The sequence below is a fragment of the Ursus arctos genome, unplaced genomic scaffold, assembly GCF_023065955.2.
Source record: "Ursus arctos isolate Adak ecotype North America unplaced genomic scaffold, UrsArc2.0 scaffold_30, whole genome shotgun sequence".
Lineage (NCBI taxonomy): Eukaryota > Metazoa > Chordata > Mammalia > Carnivora > Ursidae > Ursus > Ursus arctos.
In genome coordinates this window covers 19,224,814-19,249,496 of record NW_026622986.1, presented here as the reverse complement: position 1 = coordinate 19,249,496, position 24,683 = coordinate 19,224,814, and the positions used below count along the sequence as shown (strand labels likewise).

General features: G+C 37.9%; 1 protein-coding gene and 1 pseudogene across 1 annotated transcript in view; both read left to right on the top strand.

The window, feature by feature from the left end:
- Positions 1 to 24,683, top strand: part of MALRD1 (MAM and LDL receptor class A domain containing 1) — a 731,799-nt gene that overhangs the window by 529,720 nt on the left and 177,396 nt on the right. Inside the window, exon 33 of the mRNA XM_057304733.1 lies at positions 16,310 to 16,467. Within this exon, the coding sequence (XP_057160716.1) occupies positions 16,310 to 16,467 (158 nt within the window). The remainder of the gene's footprint in view (positions 1 to 16,309; positions 16,468 to 24,683) is intronic.
- LOC113241401 (U6 spliceosomal RNA) lies at positions 12,435 to 12,533 on the top strand (annotated as a pseudogene).

Sequence of the window (24,683 nt, the reverse complement as noted above, 5' to 3'; positions counted from 1 at the left end):
TACCCATCTCTGGATCCCTTTGGAGATGTGCACTCTCGTGGTTATGAATGCACACACTTCCAGCTAGGACCTCCAAAGACTATCTAGTCAGCTTCCAGTCTGTTTTAAGTGGAAGGTACTTACAAAGCAAAGTGGTGCAATTATAATAATTTAATCTAATATATTATCTTCAGAATATTTCATTATGTGTAGTAACAAAGTACATCCATTAAACAGCAACACAGTCTTGTGATATCAGCGATTTTCATGTCCAAAGATAATGCTTTTGGCATTATTGCCCAAATACGATAGTGCCTTGTTCCATAAATTTCAGGTTAATTATTTCATCATTTTACAAATGTAGTGATGTACATTTACCAAACACTAGAGTTTCTCTAAAAGGAATTTACCCAATGCAGATTTATTTATAGACTTTGTTTCTCAGTAAAATAATGAACCATTAAACTTACTCCTTTCTATCTTCTCAAAAGCTTTTTCTTTTTGTGTTTACTCCTTTTTTCTAAGTGTCCTTAAACTGCCCATTACTGTATCATACTTGTCACCTTTAAGCATCACAGTTTTCTTACAATGAGAAAAAATCTAACCGCAACTTCACTTCTAAGTACTATTGTTTTTTATTGTATCTCGAAGATAGAGACAACACAAAAAGTTTGTGTATTTTCTACCAAACTACACATACTTTCTTTGGTTCCCTACAATTTGCCTGCAAAAATATTATTTCCTCGGCAAATAATTTTTGGCCACCCACTCTGGGTCACTAATCTAAACACTGTAGTGATGTACATTTACCAAACATAGTCCCAGCTCTCATGGAGCTTACGTACTAGCTCCTTTGAGGACTTTATGATTTCATAATTCTTCCTGCGTTATTCTAAGTCTCGTCATGTTGCACTTGGCACTACTGTTCAGTGCACACATTCTTGGAAGTTTTCACCTGCAATGGGCTGTGATATGTATTTCCTAATGTTATATTTGTCTTTGACGCTTTCTTCTTTTTCTAAAACCTAAATGTAAGTCTTAACTCAGCATTCTTTTACCTCTTTAAATCTCTTCCTACACTTCTTGCTTGCTCAGAGTTTTCATTCTCTCAGCGTTCAAAATTTGCTAATTTCTACATGCCTCTAGTCTTTACTTCCATGTTCTAATCCCATATCGTCAGTTGTCAGCTGGATAATTTCCAGTGTCTTCAAGTCACAGATCCAGACTCAAGCTTACCTGCCTTTCAGAAAGCATCTCCGCCTGCTGCTCCTAATATTTCTGTTATTGACATTATTATTGTTTAACACAGCTCTTTCTCAATTTCCAATTCATTCAGCTCTTCATTCTCAACTTGGGTGTTTTTACTTTGCATTTTCACTGCTGTCATCCTCAGTCACTCTTGGGCTATTGCCAAAGTCAAGGAAACTCATCTCCAATTCAAATATTCTCCTAAACCAGGCCACTCTTCTCCCCGATGCAGGATTAATAATCCTAAACGGTGACTATTAATCCTGCAGCTCCTCAGAAGCTTTCCATGCGCTTTCTGTGTTCTTCCCCACGTTGAATTTCTGATTTTCATTCTACAAACTCTGTGTTCTTGTTCCTCAAATATGCTCTGGGCGTTATAAATGTCATCTTTTGGTCATATCATTGTTTTAGCATGACTCGTGATTTTTTGTTAGTAGTGGATACAGTGTACCAGGTAAAAGGAACCCAGGTAACCAGGTCTTCTGTGTGAACTTTTCTGTTTATCTGGCAGGAAGTAAGGTCATGTTTACTAGTCACTGTTGGCTGTAGCTGTAGAAGTCGGAAGGTATAATTTTGGGGCGCCCGAGTGGCTCAGCCGTTAAGCGGCTGCCTTCAGCTCAGGTCATGATCCCAGGGTCCTGGGATCGAGCCCCACATCGGGCTCTCTGCTCAGTGGGAAGGCTGCTTCTCCTGCTCCCACTCCCCCAGCTTGTGTTCCCTCTCTCACTCTCTCTGTCAAATAAACAAAATCTGAAAAAAAAAAAAAAAAAAGGTTTGATTTCCACTGGTGTCCTGGTTCTTCCAGCTTCTCCCTTGTGTTTTGGTTTCCCTAGTGAATTTTTTTTTTGAAGATTTTATTTACTTATTTGATAGAGAGAGCACTCACGCACCAGCAGGGGGAGGGGCAGAGGGAGAGGGAGAAGCAGACTCCTCACAGAGCAGGGAGCCCGACACCAGGGCTGGATCCCAGGACCCTGGGATCATGATCTGAACTGAAGGCAGACATTTAATTGACTGAGCCACCCAGGCGTCCCTCCCTAGTGACTTCTTAAATAAGTTCTGAGAGATGGAGTCCTTTCAGTCGCAGCCGCCTGCTGGTATATTGGACCCTACTGATGGGTTATAAGGTGGAGAGGCGTTGAGTGGTAAAGTCAGAGGAATAGGAGCCTTCCACAATTCTGTGATCTATCACAGTCTTTCAGTAAGTTTGCTCTCTTTTACTGTGACCTTGACAAGTGCTTCTCAGTTCTCCCTCCCCCTTCGATAAGATAGGAAGTCTAGACCTTTTTAAGAAAAATAGGCATACTTCAAAATGGCTACTTTTCCTCTCTCCCGGAAAGAAACAGAGGGGATTTTTCTCCAGTCTTCACTGTGGAAGCTTGGTAAGACTTCTGGAGGTAAGACTTTGGGGTGCCCTTAAGCTTTGTCCCCCTGGAGTTCCTGTCTCTCAAGCTTTTCCACGCTGAGCCTCCAGCAATCTGTTGATTACGGTTTACATTTTCCTCACCCAGTGCTGCCTCCAGCAGTGGGTCCTGCTCCCGCGGTTTTGCTCCAGTAAATTGTGATTCTCTGTTTCTGCCTTCCTGTCTCCAGTGGTTTCCCCTGTGATGTCTACTCTAATTCTCTGATAGATGTAAGAAGAGTTTTTGATGTTTAGTTTGTCTGGCTTTTTTTGTTGTAAAGATAAGACTGTGCCTCTGAGCTTCTTACATGCTAGACTGGAAACCAGGGGGATCCTCTTAGTGATTTTTTTAAGAATGAACTTTTGCCACTCTAACCTACTTTCTTTGCCTATTACCATCTCCATTATATTCTTTAACATCTTAATATAATGAATGTCTTTTATAAAGTCTTTTCTTAGTCACCCAATGTAAGCCATCTTTTATCAGTTGAACCTCATGGCATTTACAATCTACATCAATATTTGGTATTATAGGCTCAGAGTAACCCCAGTGAGCTATGTAATAATATTATTATCACCATCTGATAGATGATGGATATGAGACACAGTGGGGATTCAGTGATTTTCCTAAAGTCACAAAACTTGCAAGTACCAGAGTTTGGATTGGAACCCAGGTAGTCTGACCCAGAATGTGTCTTCTGAATAGTACATGCTGCTAGCTTTTATTGTCAGATTCTTTGGGGTGTATTTCGTATTGTCTGAGCTATAACTTGTCCATCTCCTTAACATCCAAATGCAAGACATGGTGCCTTCTCTGTAGTAGTTATCCAATCAATAACTTGTGATTGATTGTCATTTTTCTACTACTAGAATCATCTTTGTATCTATTTTTTAAATTTCCCAGGAGGTTAGCACTGATTTGCAACTTTGTTCTAAGCACTTTACATGTAGGGTATACTTTAATCTTTACCACAACCCCATGAGGTAAAGTACCAGCTATAATTATCTCTTCTTGCTTCTAGGTCCTAGAGAATTTACATAGGTTGCCCAAGATTACATACCTAATAAGTGGTAAAGTCAGGATTTGAATGGAAGCCAACAGCTAAAGTACCTTCAGGCTTAACCACTGGGCCACCCTGCCCTAGGTTTCTGCTCATTACATATTTATTAAAATAACCTGATGATACTGTTTTCTGTTTCAATGAAAATAAACATTCTTCACTTCTTATTTGCTTTCCACACTCTTTCAGGTAAAATCTAAACAAAGTCAGAGTTCATACCGTTTATCACTTACCTAAAGGGTTTATATTTTATTAATTCTCCCTTCCTATATGACATTCTTTTTAATCTTAATTTGGCAAATAAAATCAAGTTACACAAATGCTATTAAGCAAATGCATGTTTCTCAAGGCATCTTGACGAGACAATAACATGTATAAAAGTTCTTCAGGGTTCTTCCATTATGAAGATGGAAAGATTCAGAATCCTTTGTCTCTAGCTACACTTATCAGAAGTGCCAACAATTCCATTCATATGACACCCTCCTGTGACTGAGGTATACTTATCACTAAGCAAATTAAAATCTTTCGAAATAAGATGATGAATATATCTCATTTTGGCATGTCTCAACTATAAGCTTCATTTTTATATCAGATCAATGATTACTGAGGGAAACAGTTTATAGCACCAAAATTTGGTAATAGTAAATAGTGTTAAAATGAGACCTCCTGTTGAGAAGTGTTTGTTTTTTTTTTAAGATTTTATTTATTTATTTGACAGAGATAGAGACAGCCAGCGAGAGAGGGAACACAAGCAGGGGGAGTGGGAGAGGAAGAAGCAGGCTCATAGCGGAGGAGCCTGATGTGGGGCTCGATCCCATAACGCCAGGATCACGCCCTGAGCCGAAGGCAGAAGCTTAACCGCTGTGCCACCCAGGCGCCCCGAGAAGTGGTGTTTTTTTAATAGGTAATAATTATTCTCAACGAAGAGTAATGCCCGAAGAATAAACTGTTGGAAAAGGTAGAAATAAAGAAATGCCAAATCTATTCACTGTACAGCCTCTCAGAAAGCAAATAGAAGTGATGTAATGACAGACATTTTCATCAAATGCCATGAAAACCTTTCATTTGACTTTGGAGGCACTGTATCTGTGGTTGCCATTTGACAACTTTAAGGAAAACTTTTGTTCTCTCTGAACATGTTTACATTTCACGGCCTTTAAAGCTTGGAGACAAAAAGAGATTGAGGGCATTTCAGCTGATAATCATTGTACCCCTCCTTCTATGGTAGAGCAAGGGACAGGCAGAAATTACAGAGGATGTGGAACCACGCTAAGTAAGTCTAACTCTGAACAAGGGAGCATTTGCTGTTTTGAAAGAGAGGCATACTGCATCACATCTTAAAAAACCATTAGGCAGCTTTATTTTATGAGCACGAAAAAAAAAAAGACTAAAATTGCCTACAATTTAAAGCGGGAAGTGAATTCAGATCACTTGAAGTGGGAAATTGTCTCTTATGATTTGACCCTAGTACAAGTGAGTATGATTCTTCCGAGGGCACTGGAGCTGAAAAAATATAGCTTTCTTTTGAAAGTATTAACTGTCTTTTTATAAAAGAAATGTCAAATTTATTACCTTATGGCATAATGACTCGATGAAACATTTTCAAAAACTCGGGATTGTAGCTAATCGCATCTAAAAGACAAATTAGAGTCTCTACTCCACGCCAACACCAGAGTGAAAAAGAATGTCTGCAGAGCACACTGATGGATTCTGAATGTGGCTAATGTATTTTGGCTCTCTCCTGTCCAATAACAATGGAGATCTGAACAAAGTGATGCTGAATTTACACTATTTGACACTAAGTGGCTCCAGTTTTTGAAAATGTGTGTAATTCTTTGAAGAGTTTCTAAGGTAAAAATTGAATATTGATGAGAAACTTCTACCCAGTGCCTGACTGCAGCTAATTAACATATGACATATAATATCTGTAGGCAGGGAATCTTAAGAACTTGTAATCCTAAAACCTGTACCAAAATTGAAGTATTACATCGAAATGTACAGAAAATATCAGGAGGCGGAGTATAGGGAGAGCGAACATTCGGACATGTGGAGGAAATGCCCACATCCCAGAGTACTGCGTCTGGCAGTATTAAAGCTTTACAAACCTAATCGAAGGCATTCTGATATAACGTGTGAGAATTAAGTAACTTTTAAAATGGCCAACAGAAAGCCATAAAGCAGTCTAAAGTCAAACCGACACTCCAAAAATTCTGCTTCTGTAAAAATCTGCCCCATGAATGTTGGGAAAAGTAGGGATTGGGGAAAATAAATGCAGAATTGGAAATGAAGGTGGTTGATCATTCCACAGAGTCACATGTAAATAAAGTCAACTGGTTCAATGATTTACCATTAAATTCTAAATATGTTGTGGCAGTTGAGACTTTTAAGCATTATTATCTGCTTTAACAAATTCTGAACTTTGTGTGGGAAGCTAGATTGACCTTCCCCAAGGATTTTGCTAGATATAAATAGGTACTTCTCAATGAAGCAACCGAAAGTTTATAAATATTTGAAAGTAGGTCTAGTCTGAGCTTGCTAGATAAAGAACGAGTCTATTTCTGAAAACATAATTCAATGTAAAGTTTTATAACTTTGTGATACAGTACATAGTTCCTGGATCATTCATATATTTCTATTAATAATTTCAAGAGGCTAAGCAACTTTTCACACTTGTGATTTTCAGGAAAAAATATGGCATTGCAACAAGTCTATTCCCCTTACAAAGTCAAGCTTGGATATACTAGAGTTCTAGAATTAAAAACGCCCAAAGACCAAATTTGCAATGGTTGCTTCTAAATTTCCAGGCATAGTTTTGTATTCTTAAATTTTAAAATGGATAAAAGTTCACATTTGCATGCATTAATACATCAGCCAGGAATTGACTTTCTGACTTTTGTGTTCCACTGCAGGATGTTGTAAGACCAAATTGAATATGCAAATTAGGAGAGCCTAGGTGGGGTACACTTTGAAAGCTCACCCAGAGTCCCCTAACTAATAATTGGAATTGCTATCTTTGATGTTGAGTCTTATATAACATTGTCTTATACCGAAATAAATATGCTGCAGTGAAAAGTCCTGGATTATTATCATCCCCAGTGAATTACATTTTTTTTTACATTAAGGTTCATAATATAGCCCTAAAATGCAAACATTATATTGTTCTACATTCCTTTCAATGATGTCATATCTTTGCTAAGCCGATTTATGGTCGTTGCTATGATAAAAGTAAGTCCTGGGGAGAACCAAAGTGGGATAGGAAGTGAAGGTGGTGATGTTCAATGTAATTTCAAGGTCTGAGCGTTCGGGCAGGGCCTAAAGAGCACATTCTCCAGTGGAAAGTAATTGTGGTTATTTAAGAATATATATATATTTTTTTCAATTTGTGTATATTTGTTTTTCGAATGCCCCCGATGTTGTTAGTATATTAACAGGCATTAAATTGTTTGGACTTAAGGACTTAATAAACACAACCAAAATGTTGCTTCCCACCTGGGGTGCCATGAAAAAATTATTGAGACCTTGAGGATGCTGTGACCGGAGTTCCACGAGCAGCCTATAGGCAATGAGTAAGGATGGAGAATTCGGTCAGATTGCATTCAGGTTGCTGTGCAGACTTAAAACCTACCTTTGAAAAATAAATATCACATTAAAATTATTCAAGAGAAACATCTGAATTAGTGAAGCATTAGTATATTTATGTAGTTAGAGGAATACATTTACCAAAATACAGGGTTTCCAAATCAGAATTCCTAATTTTTAAAATGGATTAAATTTGTGCCAGTGGACAGAATTACTTCTTTTCTCATTGCTCTAAATGTTTGACTTTCAACATTAGGTTAGCAGTAGAGCATGGATAGATGTGTATTGAAAGTCTGGGTTAAACATGATTTGCTTTTGAGATAGAGGTATATTAGTTCTCATTATGTATGTCATACTATTTAAGAGCTGAGCTATGAAATATAGAGTAGTTTTATACAAACATACTTAACATTAATTTACCTTATTTGGAACGAGGTCAAGGCTATTTCTTCACAGACAGTATAGTATGAATTGATTCCATGCTTTCACCTTAACTATATATGTTATTATTGTAGCTAGTTTCTTTATTCAGGATAACATTGTAAAGTTTGTCTGATATTGTACTCCAAGTGCATTGGGAATCCTTGAGGGCATAAAAGGTAATAAAATGAGGGAACACCTAGATGTTCTTGTTTAATCAGAGAGCATAGATTTAAAGAATGTGTGTTCTTAATGAATAAGCCACACTTTGTAGTAGATTTGACGGATGGAGTCTAGGTATAGCTTAGCTGCTCATGCCACGTGCATGTCTTCCTATTCCAAATAAGAAAACAAGCTATATGTCATCCTTGCAAAGAAATATGAAAGCAGGCTTTTCTGTGGCTGCATTAAAATATTGTGTACAATTTTTCTAATCCAGTATTTGCTAGTCCATGCATTTCATGAAACAGTGAGGATAGAAAACAGTTCAATGGTGCAAGCCAGGAAACTTTAAAAGTTGTTTTGACTCCTATTTTATATTGAGGGAAATCTTGCAGCATTCATTCACATGGCATGTTCCTTGGTTATTTTTCTTAAGATTCTTTTTTTACTTTGCTAGACTTTATAAAGTGTTCTAAGTGAAGAGAAATATTTTCAGTAAGGAACTTTAAACAATGATCACTCTTTTATTTTATTTTATTTTATTTATTTTTTTTTTTTAAGATTTTATTTATTTATTTGACAGAGATAGAGACAGACAGCGAGAGAGGGAACACAAGCAGGGGGAGTGGGAGAGGAAGAAGCAGGCTCATAGCGGAGGAGCCTGATGTGGGGCTCGATCCCGTAACGCCGGGATCACGCCCTGAGCCGAAGGCAGGCGCTTAACTGCTGTGCCACCCAGACGCCCCTCAGTAAGGAACTTTAAAAAAAAATAGGGGTGCCCGGGTGGCTCAGTCAGTTAAGCGTGGAACTCCTGGTTTCAGCTCAGGTTGTGATCTCAGGGTTATGAGATTTGAGCCCCCACATCTGGCTGGAGCTCAGTGGGGAGTCAGCTTGAACATTCTCTCCCTCTGCCTCTCCCCCCACTCGTGCGCATGCACTCTCTCTCTCTGTGTCTCTCTCTAAAATAAATAAATCCTTAAAAATATAGATGCAAGTCACTTTCAGCATCTGGTCTGGCATGTAAGGAGCTTGGAAGTCATTATTTCTTTCTTCATAATAAGAAAAAACAAAAAGCTGAGCAAACTAAAAATCCACAACTCTTTTTAAATTTAGTAGAGAATTGAGGTCTCAAGGCAAACCACTGCCCCCAGACTGGAGACAAGCATGTGGAAACAGAGAATCACAACTTACTGGAGCAGACGCCCATAAATGGAAACGTCTGCAGGAGTCAGTGTGGGGCAGGACACCCTAAACTGTTACTGATGGATTGCTGTAGTCTCAATGTGGACAAGTTGGAGAGACAGTCCAGGGGGTTTCAGTTAGGAAGCCCCCACACTTTTGTAAGTTTTAATTTCAGGAACCCTATTAGTTTCTCACAGTGAAGATCAGAGGAAATTCCTCTCCACTTTCAGCAGGTGGAGGGGGAAAATAGCCATTCTGAAAATTTCCCAGAGCTTTCTGTTTTTCATAACAAAGCCTGCCCTCAAGAGGAGCTACTTTACTAGAATCTAACTGACCTAAAACAAACTAACAAACCAAACAACTGACCTAAGAGGTAAGGGATGGGAAAGTTTACTGGGAAAATACTCTGGTATGTTTCTTATACTATTCATGAAGTTTTAAAGGGGACTTGGGTTAGTGGTGATGTATATTGCGAACTCACTGTCAACCACTAGAAAAGGTTAAAAATATATATGTAATTGGTATGCTAAGATATGCTAAAAAATGAAATCATATGAAATGCTCAATTAAGGTCAAAGAAGACTGAAAAAGAATGAAAGAAAAGAAAAAAGAAACAATGATACCAGTGAATAGGAAATAATAACAAATAAGGTAAATGTTAATCCACCTATCTCAATAATCAGCTTAAATGTTGCTAGTCTATATTCACCAATTAAAAGACTAAGAGAAGATTAAACAAAAGAACCATGTATTGTCAGTAACAAACCCAGTTCCAGTATAAATGCATAGAATGAATGAATGGGGGGAAAAAGTGATAGAATGGAGAAAAACATACTGTGTTAACATTAATCAGAAGAAAGCAGCAGTGTCTACATTAATTTCAGACAAAGAAGATGTCAGAAGAAGGAGAATATTCAGGGATAAAGAGGGGGATTATAAAATGATAAAAAAGTCATTACTCTAAGAAGACAAAACACCCCTCAATGTGTAAGGGCCTAACATCAGACCGTCAAAATACACAAAGCAAACCTAATAGCATTGCAAGGAGAAATAGATGAATCCAGTACTGTAGCTGGAGACTTCAATACCCCTCTGTCAGTAACAGGGCCAACAGGCAGAAATCAGTAAGGATGCAGTGAAACTAAGCAGCACCATCAATCAACTGGATATAGTTGACGTTTGTAGAATACTTCAGCAACAGCAGAATATACATTCTTCTCAAGCTCACATGAAACGTTCACCAAGACATCCCACATGTGAGCCATAAAACACATCTTAACAGACGTAAAAGAAATCCTACAATGTGTGCTTCTCAGACCATAATGGAATTAAGGTAGAAATCGGTAACAGAAATATAACTAGAAAATTCCAGAATACTTGAAGATTAAACAAGTAGACTGCTAAATAACATAATGAATCAAAGAAAAAAATCTCAAGGGAAATTTTGAAATATTTTGAATTAAATGAAAAAGCAAATACAACTTAAAATTTGTGAGATTCAGTGAAAATGGTGTATAGAGGGAAATTTTTAGCAACACATGCGTATATTAGAAGAAAGATCTAAAATTGATAATTTGCAGCTTAGGAAACTAGGAAAATAAGAGTAATTTATAAAATTGGAATCAGGAAATCATAAATAATCCAGTTAAGAAATGGGCTGAAGACATGAATAGACATTTTTCCAAAGAAGACATCCAGATGGCCAAAAGACACATGAAAAGATGCTCAACATCACTAATCATCGGGGAAATACAAATCAAAACTACAATGCAATATCACCTCACACCTGTCAGAATAGCTAAAATTAACAACACAGGAAACAACAGATGTTGGGAAGAATGTGGATAAAAGAGAACTTACACTATTGGTGGGAATGCAAACTGGTGCAGCCACTATGGAAAACAGTGTGCAGGTTCCTCAGAAAGTTAAAAACAGAACTACCTGGATGGCTCAGTTGCTTAGGCATTTGCCTTTGGCTTGGGTTGTGGTCCCAGGGTCCTGGGATAGAGCTCCGTTTTGGGCTCCCTGCTCATTCGTGAGTCTGCTTCTCTCTCTGCCCCTTCCCCACTTGAGCGTGTACGAGCATGCGCGTTGCTCTCTCCCTCTCTCTCAAATTAATAAAATCTTAAAAAAAAACAAAACTGTACCATGCAACAACTGTTCTGGGCATTTACCCAAAGGATACAAAGATGCAGATTTGAATTGGGGCTCCTGGGTGGTTCAGTTGGTTGAATGTCTTGATTTTGGCTCAGGTCATGATCTCAGGGTCAGGCTCAACAGGGAGTCTGCTTGAGATTCTCCCTCTGCCTCTCCTCCTGCTTGTGATTTCTCTCTCTCTCTCAAATAAATTTTAAAAAATACACATTCGAAGGGGCACATGTATCCTGAAGTTTATAGCAGCATTACCAATAGCCAAATCATGGAAAGAACCCAAATATCCATCCACTGATGAATGGATAAAGAGGATGTGTGGAATATTACTCAGCCATCAGAAAGGATGATTACCCAACATTTGCATCAACGTGGATGGAACTGGAGGAGATTATGCTAAGTGAAATAAGTCAAGCAGAGAAAGACAATTATCATATGGTTTCACTTATTTATGGAACATAAGGAATAGCAGGGAGGACATTAGGAGAAGGAAGGGGAAAATGAAAGGGGGGGAAATCAGAGGGGGAGGCAAACCATGAGAAACTATGGACTCCAGGAAACAGTCTGAGGGTTTTAGAGGGGAAGGGGGTAGGGGGATGTGTTAGCCCGGTAATGGGTATTAAGGAGGGCACATATTGCATAGAGCACTGGGTGTTATACGCAAACAATGAATCATGGAACACTACATCAAAAACTAATGAAGTACTGCATGGTGACTAACAACATAATTTTTTAAAAAGTAATAATAATAATAAAAATCATATACATTAAAAATCAGAAATCACTACACTTAACTGGATTCACTGGTGAATTCTCCCAAACATTTAAAGAAGAAATTAAGCTAGTTATATATATTCCAGAAAATACAAGCAGAGGGAACATTTCCTGCCTCGTTCTAAATCAGACCAGGATTTCAAATAAACAACAAAGACATTACAAGAAAGGAAGACTACAAATAAGTATCTCTCATCAACATAGATGCAAAAGTTCTCCACAAAATATTAGCAAATCTAATCTAATGGAAACATATATATGCAGTACAACCAAGTGGAACTTATTCAAGTATGTCAGACTGGTTTTATATTTGAAATTCAATTAGTGTAATACATCACATCAACTTAAAAAAATTAAATGATCATGTCACTAGACGCAGAAAAAGCATTTGACAAAATCCCACATGCATTTGTGATAAAATACCTCAGTAAACTAAGAATTGAAGTGAACGTCCCTAACTTGATAAAGAATATCTTGCTTCTGCAGCACATACTAAAACTGAAATGATACAGAAAAGATTAGCATGACCCCTACACAAGGATGACACATGACTTTGTGATAGATTCTATATTTTTATGGTGGCTGTAGTTGATAATGCTGTATTATATATTTGAAATTTGCTACAAGAGTAGATCTTATGCATTCTCATACACACAAACACACAAAGTAAATATGTGAGGTGACGGATGGATTAACACAGTTGTGGGAATCCTTTCACAGTGTGTCCAAATATCAATTCATCATGTCGTACACTTAAAATATATTTCAGTTGTATTTGTCAGTTATGCTTCAATAAAGCTGAAAAAAGATATCTACAGAAAACCTATAGCTAACATCATTCATAATTGTGAGAAGCTAGGTACCTTCCTGATAATATCGGGAATAAGGCAAGGTTGTCTGTTCTCACCACTCATATTCAACATCATCCCAGAAGTCCTAGCTAATACAATAAGGCAAGTAAGGAAAACAAAGGACAAACAGATTGGGTAGGAAGATATCAAATTGTGTTTGTTTGCAGATGACATGATTGTCTACATGGAAAATCTCAATGATACAACATGAAGAAAACTCTTAGAATTAATTAACAATTATAACAGTGTTGTCAGACGCAAGGTTAGTACACAAATGTCATTTGCTTTATTATATGCCAGCAATGGAAAATTGGAATTTGAAATTTAAAACACAATAACGTTTACAGTAATACCAGAGTGAGAGAGAAAGAGGGAAATACTTAAGTTTAAATCTAACAAATAAGTACAAGGTCTACATGAGGAAAAATACAAACTCTGGTGAGAGAAATCAAAGATCTAAATAAGTAGGGAGATATTCCATGTTCATGGACAGGAAGAATCAGTATTTTGAAGATGTCAGTTCTTCCCAATTTGATGTATATGTACAATGTAATTCCAATCAAAATTCCAGCACATAGTTTTGTAGATAGCAACAAACTGATTCTGAAATTTATATGGAGAGGCAAAAGACTCAAAATAGCCAACACAATATTGAAGTATAAAAAAAAAAAAGTTGGAGGAATTATAATACCTTATTTCAAGACTTGTTATAAAGCTGTAGTAATGAAGACAGTGTGATACTGGTAAAACAAGAGACAAATAGACACATGGAAAAGAACAGAGAGCTCAGAAATAGACCCACACAAATAAGATCAATTGATATTTGACAAAGTAACAAAGGCAATTCAGCAGAGAAAGGATAGTCTTTTCAACAAATGGTGTTAGAACAACTGGAAATCCATATGCAAAAAAATAAAAAATAAAAAATCTAGACACAGAGTTGAAATGTCTCATGAAAACTAACTCAAAAGTGGATTATAGTAAAATGTAAAACTATAAAACTCCTGGAAGACGAAACAGGAGAACATTTAGGTGACTTTGAGTTTGGTGACGAATTTTCAGATACAATACTAAAAACTTGTGAATGAAAAAATTGTTGAATTGCACTTCATTAAAATTAAAACTTCTACTCTGCATATGACACTATTAAGAAAAATAAAACATAAGCCGCAGAGTGGGAGAAAATATTTACAAACACATATCTGAGAAAGGACTCTGTCCAAAATGTAAAAAGGATGCTCGCATTCTTTTTACAATGCAGGAAAACAATAGACAACAGATCTGAACAGATATCTATGGAAAAATATACACAGATGGCCAAAAAGTATAAGAAAAAATGCTCCATATTATATGTTATCAGGAAAATGCAAATTGAAATGCCATTGAGTTGAAATGAACTACCACTGCATACCTAGTATAATAACTAAAATCCAAAACACTGACAACACTGAATGCTGATGAGGATAAAGAGGACTGGGGACTCCCCTTCATTGTTGATGGGGCGGCAAAATGATACAGTCAACATTGGAAGACGAGTTGGCAGTTTTTTACAAAACTAAACATGCTCTTACCATAGGATCCAATAGTTGTGCTCCTTGATATATACACAAATGAAAACTTATGTTTACACAGAAATGTGCACACGGTTGCTATAGAAGCTTTGTTCATAATTGCTAAAGCTTAGAAGAAACCAAGATGTCTTTCATAGGTGAATGGATAAACTGGTACGTCTCTACAAAGGAATATTATTCGGTGATAAAATGAAATGAGCTATCAAACCACAAAAAAGATATGGAAGATCCTTAAATGCACATCACTAAGTGAAAGAAGCTAATCTAGAAAGGCTACATACTGTGTAATTCCAACTGTATGACACTCTGGAAAAGAGAAGACAGTGGATGTAGTTTTAAAAACATCAGCAGTTGTCAGGCGTTCGGTTGTGGGAGAGCAGGAGGAAAAGATGGAGAGGTGCGGGGTTAAAATTAAACCTGCTCTGGGGAATATTATAGCCAAGGAGCTCTCCTGTACAAGACTGTAATGGTGGACGTGTTGTTAGGCATTCGTCAAAGCCCATGGAATACACAAGGGAAAGAATGAACCCTCAACTAAACTATGGACTTTAGTTAATAACCATGCATCGGTATTGGCTCATTCATTAATTGTAACAAAGGCACTGCACTAATGCAGTGTGTTTATAACAAGCAAATAGCATGTGCTGGGGAGGACGAGGGGGTGTATGGAACTCTGTTAATTCCTCAACTTCCTCTAAGCTCAGAACTAATCTAAAAAATAAAGTCCATTATTATTTTTTTTAATGGATACAAGAACAAGTAACCCCTAAAGTATTTCATGTCTACTCAGGCATGCTGAGCACTGCAACCAGGCTGTCTTATTTACCACATATTTGTATTTACCGACAATCCATTTGGTGAAATAATGTTCTTTATGAACATGAAAAGGCAAAAAGTCAAGCCGTTAGTGGGTGTGAACGTGATCACCTAATTCTCCTTTGCAATTCACTCTGGCTACTTCTGTTTTTAACTCTATTCAAGGGAGGAATGCATGAGTGTTCCTTGCATTGGAGAATTCAGTGCCATAGGGGTAAAGGTAACTAACATATATACTGATTCCTCAGAGAGCACTAAATTCACCTGACAACAAGCTCTTAAATAGGAAAGCTTCGTAAAAGAAGCCTCTTGTACCATTAATGCACAGTTGATGATTTAAAGCCACATATCTCAGGAACAAGAATACCTTTAATTAGAAAATATCTTAATAGCTTTGACTTAAAACTGTAAATAAATATTTAACCTAAGAAAGCATATATAAGCATATATATATATATATTTTTTTTTTTCCCCATTCTTTCCTAATAAAAGCCATGCGGGAGACAGTAGCTATGATGAATTTTGACAATGATGTCTACAGAAAAAAAAATCCATTTGTGTTTAAATGGACAGATCTTTCATATACTGATGCAGTTGAGAATAGAAGTTATCTCTTGTTCAGAAAAAACAGCATGGTGACTTTCAGCATTAGATTTCATGTACTCTTACTCACCACTTCTGTGGTCAGTGTGGGAATCAGCAACTGGAAATGAGATACAGTCTCAGTCACTACCCCCCATCCCTCCTCTACACACAACATACAAAATATTTTACTTCCTTGAAACTGGCCAACAAGTTTGAGCAAATTAGAAGAAAGGAAAGTACCTTCAGAATCAGAATGCATATTTGATCACTTTAGGCAAGAGTCCCATACTCAGGTGAATTTTGTGAATCATATCATCATAGTGACATTCTTTCTTCTTTTTTTTTTCTTTTTCTTTTTGGTTCCAAAGAATGAAACATCATCGATACGTGGCTCCACAGAAAGAAAATGAGTTGTGTTTAATTGTGTGTGGGTGGGAGGCATGCAGTTTGCACGTGGTTTGAATACATTCTGCCTCGTGCTATGACACACATCATTGTACTGAAAGAGTTGTATTTGTCTATTTCAAGGGAGCGGCCAGCACTTCCTGTATATCAACTCGTCTAGACCCCAAGAAGGACACACGGCAAGAATCTCTACTTCCCAGTACTTTCCAGCAAGCCTCGGAATGTGTACCGTTCGGTTCTGGTTCTACATGGTTGATCCCAGGAGTATGGGGATACTAAAGGTACGAAAGGAAGGCAGAGATTCATGTTTCACTGTAATATTCAGAGCATGTGCTTAAACATTTTTTTTTTAATCACACAACACTCGTGTTGATTCCATTAATTTCCCATTTCTTTCTGGGACCGTGGGACTTTGGCGTGCCGTGCTGTCATTCATCTTAATCTCATTCAAGATTTATCTCATTCATGGCTGCCACCTGAACTCAATTATGGGGCACACTATTTAAAAGATCATCTAGAGATAAAAGAGGACAGCTAGATTCTACACGCATCTTCTACTAACTGCTTAGATAGGGAAAATGAAGAAATGTGATGGGGGGATAATGATAACAAGAATTTTCTTCCCCAAATAAGGTAAAGGCAAAGAAATTTAAGATTTTAAGCATCTATCAGCTCACCTGAAAAACAACATGCCTGTTCCATTTTTGACGAATTTGAGATAAGAATCTGCATCAAATACAAAAGTCCTTGAAGAAGCAGTTTGCTGCATTTTTACTCTCAATGTATGAAATACCAGTAAGCTTTTCAATCAGCCTGAAGCAACTTTCAAACCTTGATTTTTAATTGTAAGATTATAGATCAGAACACAATACCTGGTGTTATTGCTTTGTAGTTATATAGCCACCTGTTGTCTGAATAAATACAATTGGAATCTTTGACTTTATCTCAAACATCATCCCTTGTAAACAATAACAGTTATTAAGGGATTCCTATCTTTCAGGCTGGGTATTGTAAACTCCGGTATCTGCTATCTGTTTTAATTCTACCATTCATCTCACGAGGTAGTATATTTTCCCCAGTTCTACAGTTTAAAAACTGTGGCTTAGTAACTTTTCTTTGATAAAATTAATGAAAAATCTGATTTCAAAAATCTGATATTCCTTACCCAGCATGGTTTCACAGGTGTTCTCAGTCTACTGAAGAAGTCTATGAAGGAACATGGGGAACAGAGAGAAAGGAAAAAAGGGTCTTATCAGTCCTGGCCCGTGATAGAAAAGAGAGCTCTTCAAGTAAAAATACAAACATGCAAAGAAAGTAGAGAATTTGTACTATTCTCTAAGCATGTCTGTTTTCAGTCCTAAAGAGAAGCCAGTAAAAATCAACAGAGAATGAGATTCATTTTTAGCAATTTAGAAACAAGTAAGTGAAGATGATGTGACAATTTTGAAATTTTTTCATTGTTTTTAGATACAATATACGAAAACTCAGTAGATTAGCCCATTGCTTATGTTACATTTTATCCAAGGTTATTTATAACCACTAACCTTAGAGAGACTCCACAGTACATTATTTCTACTGATATTTTTAAACACAGTGCTGCAGTTGAAGAGGACACAAGTCCATGGCGGTTACTTATGGAAGCAAATACCAGTGAAAAGGCCAAGAGACCTTTCAACAGCACACAAGTTGATTTCAGTCACTTTCTCACAAAATGTTGCTTCCTCAATTCAAAAAGAGCGTCCTTATATCTTTGTAGCTACTCACCAGCTGGTTGGTCAAACTGAATATTTTGCCTCCCCTCCTCCCTCCTCCCCCCTCCCCCACAAATTCGTATGTGAAATCCTAAGACTGCTACTTCAGTCACTCATTGCTTTGAGCCATGTTTCTGGAAATATGTAAACTTTGAAAAAGAAATGTTGGCCTCAAGTTTTGATTTTTGATACCTTGCTTTTGTGCCTATTGGTTTTTCTATCCAGAAGGCAGCAAGTATGTGTAGCAATGCTTTTATGCTCCAGTCTTTAGAGAGGTCTGCCGGGAAGAATAGTGCTGGGGAATTAGCCCGACAACCACTTTTTGTAGAGGAATCACTCTCCCCCACTCCAAACTGTCTTGATAGGGTTTGCTGTCACTGTAGGTTTCTTTTACCACCTCCACAGCTGACCCAAGTCATAATCTTCTCTAATATTTGGTGCAGATTATAGGACAATTTGTCTTTCTGCTGTTTCACAAATCATAAGCATATAGACTGGATTTGGGCTGTTGGAGGGCATCTTTCCCAATATGGGGAGAGAGACTGGCTGAGGAAGGAGCGAACATAGGAAGGACTCCAACTAAAGAAAGAGGAAGGAACAGAATGGTATTTGTTCTGTTTAAATCCTGGATCCTACCTTGTCTGAACCAGTAAAATTCTCTTTTTGTTACTTGCTACCGAAAAGTCCTAACTTTTACAGAAACCCAGGAGAATCTGTGTTCATAGTGTATCCTTATGTCACTGATGAGCATAAGGGGCAAGTCTCACTCGGTCTGGAAAATCTCGTGTGTGTGTGTGTGTGTGTGTGTGTGTGCACGCACGCATGCGTGTGGTTCTGGAGCACAAGATACATCATAGTTGTTTTAATCTGAAACTATTAAATTGATTACAAAAATCCTTTAGAAAACATATGGCAAAATGCCTACGGTGAGGTTTTATAGTAGAGGGTCTAAGAGGCCATAAAAATAGCAAGGCGTTCCTGAGAGAGATTTCAAATTATAGCTTGTGGTAGGACGCTTTCTTGTCAGCACACATGTTATGCAGTTGTATACAGTTCTATGCATCCCCACCCCTTCTGGGCTTTGTTCTATAGCCCAGAGAACTGCACTGCCCAGGCTCCTTTGCTCTCTGCTTTCCTGGCTAGGTTTGGCCAATGCTTTCCAGTGGCCAAAGACCTGAGAGCAGGAAGATTAGACAAGCCTTTCTTCTCCCCCTATGCCTTTCTCCCTCCCTCCCCTCATTCCTCTTCTTCCTCTAACCCCTCCCTCTCCTTCCCTCTCTCCACCTCCCTCCCTTCCTCCCTCCCTCCGCTCCTCCACCCCACCTCTCTGCTGAGTTTCTAACCGCACTTCATTTCTGCCTCAGCTTTTTCCAGATAGGCCCTATCTCCACCAAGTATGTCTGCCAGACTGCATCCTCCTGCAACTCAGTCTCAGTGACTCCCTCCCTTTGACTCTCTAGTTTTAGCACTGAGACCATCTTCCCGTACATCCTAGGATGCTTCATGATTTCCTTGGCGATTTCTCATCTCTTCTATAAACTTTGTAACCAGTGCTCTACGTTAAAGTTCCTCTATTTGCAATACTTTAGAGTAGTTTATATTTTTTAGCTTGGCCCAGTCTGATACAAGTACCCACTCCAAAGAAAACACAAGTCTTTTCAAGATAATAACTTGTAACACAATGAAGAATTTTGAGTGAGCTCCACTCAGTTTAAATCTGTCCTCCTTATATTAACTTATTAAAAACTTGCCCATCAGTTGGGGAAGACAGAAAACAAATTTTTAAAAATGCAAATAGGAAAACCTCAACTTGGAGGTTTTTTACTCTGGAGCAAATAAAGCAGGTATCTGTAATAAATAGTTACTCCCAGTCTGCTGAGAGAGGTTTATTTTATACTGAATGGTAAGAAGGTCTTTGAGAAAGATGACATTTGAATTTAGGCTTAAAAACAAAGAGAAGGAGCCAGCCTTGTCAACATCTAGAATAAGAATGCTCTCAGAAGGCAAAACAAGCTAATGAAAAAGCTCAACATATAAGATATTTGAAGGCCAATGTAGCTGGAGTAAAATAAGGCGGGGGGGGGGGTTAAGAGAGAGAGAGAAATGATGAAACAGGCAAGAGCCAGCTCGTATACGTGGGGCCTTTTCGGGACACAAGGAGATGAGCTTTTGTTCTAAAAACCACAGAAAGTCATTGGAGAGGGTCTTAGTCACCTTGGGCTGCTATAACAGATTACTGTGGCTTAAGCAATAGAAATTTATTTTTCACAGTTCTAGAGGCTGAGAAGTCCAAGGTTAGGGTAGCAACCAGTTTGGTTCCTGGTGTGGACCCTCTTCCTGGTTTGCAGATGGCTGCCTTCTCACTGTGCTCACCTACAGAAAGAGAGATCGTCTCTCTTGTGTCTCTTCTTATGAAGATACTCATCCCATTTGTGGGGGCTCTACCCTCATGACCTAATTGTCTCCCAAACACCTCACCTCCCAAAGCCAAAACATTGGGAACTAGAGCTTTGGCATGGGAATCGGGCTTGGGGGAACATTTTCAGTCGATAGCAGACATTATTAAATTATAGAATAATATAACCTCATTTGAACGTTTAAAAGATCTGTCTGGCTGCTCTGTGGAAAGCAATGGGGACTGGCAGGTGGGAGGTGGCCAGAGGTCCGGTAGTGAAACAAGGACCAAGTTAGAGATGATTTCCAGGCGTCTGGAGCAGAGAAGATATAGCTTTGCCTGGAGTCTAAGGATAAATAGGAAAGTAATTTCTACAAACAATGAATATTTAGATCTTCACCTGGCGTAAAAGACTATTTTCTAAATCAAATGTGCTTTAATTTTATGAGTATATTAATGAAGGGCATCATATAAAGCCAAAGCAGACAAGGCTTGTACCGTCAATGAGATCAGGGTGAAAACCAATTATGATTTTCCTGTTACTTTTTTAGGATAAAAAGCCAAACGATTCAGATTTATCCCAGCCTGCAAAGTTGGCCAAATAGGCTGCATAAAGAAGGCATGTTTTTTATAGGAACATGGAAGCCCGATGGTAAAGGAATAATATTCAGAATAATAAATGAATCATGTTCAGAATAATAAAATGTTCACACAGGCATCAGTGTCCTTTGATTCAAAGGCTCAGGAAATAAGAGAATAATCAAATACATACTTTATTTTCTAGGTCAGTTTTTTTTTTTTTTTCCTGTCTTTCAATACCTGCCTACATATAAAATTAAAAGCACTCCTTAAAATGGTGCTGGTCACTTTTTGATCCGCTTTGCTAAAAGAGCCCTAAGTGAACCAAATAATTTCCCACGAGATTACTTAGTTCCATTAGTTCGGCTTCCTAGCTTCTGGCTTGTTTTGATATTTAGCCAACTCAGGTGAGTTCTTTAATGTCTACGACAAGAAGTAAAGTTTGTCGCAGGAAAAGAGAATGTCTTTAAAAATGACTAATATCCTTTTATTATTCCAGACTCATTTGTAAAGTCACAGAAAGGAAACGAATAGGAAACTTTTTTAATTGATACTTTCCATAACAATTTTTTGTAATTTACAGAAATTTCTAATTGCTCAGGGGGAAAAAAATGAACTACTTCCTAAGACTTCCTTCCGTGATCACAGATGAATTAATTTATCTAAATGGGCTTCACGAAGCCTATTGTTCAGATTTTAGAGCAGTCAGCCTACAGTGTTGAAACGATCGTTATCTGAGAGTTGAGTTTTAGACACAAATGGTTTCTGCTAAAACCTGTGGAATTTAGCAGGTAAATGTTCCATTCAGGAAACGATTGTTCTTGTGGCCACATGTTTGTGGATTTTGTTTTGTAATAATATGTTTAGGAAGATGGTAAGAGCAGAGGAAAAAAAGGACTGAGAAAACCAATCAGATGGTTACTATGTGCCGTCCATTGTTTGAAGTCACGTGTGTGTGTGTGTGTGTGTGTGTGTGTGTGTAGTCTTCACACTCTCCAAGGAGGCAATACTGACATTATTTACATTTTAACAGGTGAGGAAAATGAGATCAGGAAAGCTTCAGGAACTTGTTCAAGGTCAGAGAGCAAAGAGATGGCAGATGGCAGGATGGGGTGTCCCCATATCCACCGGCTTCTGTCTGTGCCTTTCAATTACTCCACTCTACTGACTCTTAGAACTAGAAGGTTACTTTTATGGTGTATTTTAGGTTCTGTATTTCTATTATTCAAAAGCATATGTTATACCAGTGGTTATTCTTTAAAAGGTGCTTTGCATATTTTATGTTCTGCATATTGTAGTTTTCAGTACAGATTTGGTTTGAGTTTGCAAACTTGACCAAAAAATGGCATAATCGTTATGTAAATAGTCAGGTGCGCCTCCTAAATGTGTAACGTGTGTGAGATGTTGTGGGTGATGCCAGAGCTCTTTGTTTCACCTATCATTTAACCCTTTCGTTCTGGTGTGTGTGTGTGTGTGTGTGTGTGTGTGTGTGTGTGTGAAGATTTTATTTATTTGTTAGAGAGAGAGAGACACCACGGGAGCATGGGCCAGGGGAAGGGGAAGGAGGGGAAAAGGAGGAGACTCGGAAAGGAGGAGAAGGGGGAGGGGCAGAGGGAAAGGGAGAAGCAGGCTCCCCACTGAACAGGGAGCCCCACTGCCTATGCTGACGTAGGGCTCAATCCTAGGACCCAGAGATCATGACCTGAGTCAAAGGCAGACGCTTAACCAACTGAACCACCCATGCACCCCCTGTTCTGCTGCTTTTGGTGATTAACTTTTGAATGAGCATTTCAAAGGTAAGAGCCACCAAGACCACATCTTTGTTAAACTGATTAAGGCCTCCTTTGGTCAGCTTTGGAATCCTCTTGAGTTTGTCATTAGACCTATAGGTGCCCCATTAGAGGAAGTAGACCTTTCAGTGCACTCCCCCTCCCAAAATAATGCAGGGGGAAATTCTGTATATTTCCTCTGATGCTCCCAGACCCTTGAACTTCAGAAGAAGTTTGGCAGATAAAAAAAAAAAAGAATCTTACCTCAATTTAGCCCTTTTATTCTTAAATGCAGAATGAGCATGGGCCGTCTGGGGTGTGGTGTGGTACAAATGCATATACACCAGCAATGGCCAGGTACTTTGAGATATTCTAGAGAGGGCATTTGATACACCAGTCAGCAACGAACCCATTCACCCATATATAATAATATGATTATCATAAATAAATGAATAATAGGTTAATGAAATAGGGTATATATACAGTCACTAGTAATAGAGGAAATGTGTTTTAGATTTGCATTCATTTAATCAGGACATTAGCTTACCACTCAGTGCACTGACGTAATAATTTACAGAATGATAACCTGTGTTAATGAGTTGCCCAAAAGGCTCTGGTTATTACCATGAGATGGTGCCACATAGATGAGGACCCAGCCCATTTCCTAATTATCGCTAGCACTGCAGAAATTCTTTCAGTCCAATGTTGAGTAAGAAGAGAAATGAGCAAAAATGTTAAGTTTCCAAAGGGGAGCAAATATATTCATAAAAGTTTAATATATACTTGATTTACAAACATACATATTCAAAATTAAATAGGTACTAGTTCGCATAACATATGCTTAAGGCAATTTATAGATTTTTTATTCATTTTCTTTACTAGTAATGCTTAATTTTAAAATGAATTTTTATGACATGTTATTATGAAAGTTGTTGAGAGGCCCCGTAAATGTCCTATCTATAATCTTATCCTTTTTAAAGCACATTTTAACTGATGTTCCAGGCTAACCAATTCTCTCTCATTTCTGTTAAATGCTGGACTTCATGGTCATTATTTGCACAAGTGACGGGACCCTGTTTTTTGAAGGTGGCTTTTTGAGAATGCCACGAGATACTGTTTAAGACAGGAAATAATTCATGCAAATATCCCTTTGCATAACAAGTGGAGAAACGTGCGTTGAACATACTTAGCAAATGTCTGCCCTCTAAACAGACTTGTAGAACATTCTGGATTGTACTCCAAATTTGAGCATTTCATGCTATTTTAAGCAGAAATACGGAGAGTAATATACCAGGGCAGTCGTTCTAAATGTGTTACATGCACGCTGGTGTAGAACAACAGTTAACATGAACCGAAGTATTTTTTAGCAATTTCCTCCCTTTTTGAGCATAGACTCAAGATTCTCCCTATAGAATAGCAGTGTCCTGTATTTTATTCTGATAGGTCTCATTGAATAGAAGAGGAAGGTAAGGTGGTATCCAGTGTGCCAGGCATTCTGCAAAGCAGTTCACCACCTAGGACCTGCAAATGGGTTACATGTAAGAGAGTGTGTCAAACACACACACGTCACCCATAACATAGTAAGAATCATGGGCTTGTATTAACAGCTTAGCCAAGGCAGGTGTTTAGATCTTCATAGCAGTGATACTTTGATAGCTCAGGTAGAGAAAACTATGTGGACATGTGCTGTGTATCTTCCATTGTAGATAATAGAAAAGTTAACTGCAGGATGGTAAAAACACAGCTGTTATGTTGCTGTGAAATGATAAATTATCAGAATGGGAAAGTACTGCAGGAAATGCAAAGGCTGACTCTTGAGAGAAGGAGCTAATCTAATTTGACCTTCAAATTAGACTTTCCTTTTAGAATATCAGAAAAACAGAAAAAGAAAAGTGACCTCAAGTCAAAGAGATATGCTGCTAAAAATTAAAATCAAGTCACAGTTTTAAGACAGAGATGTGGGAATTTGTAAAAGAAGGTATTTCTTACACCTGCCTGCAAAC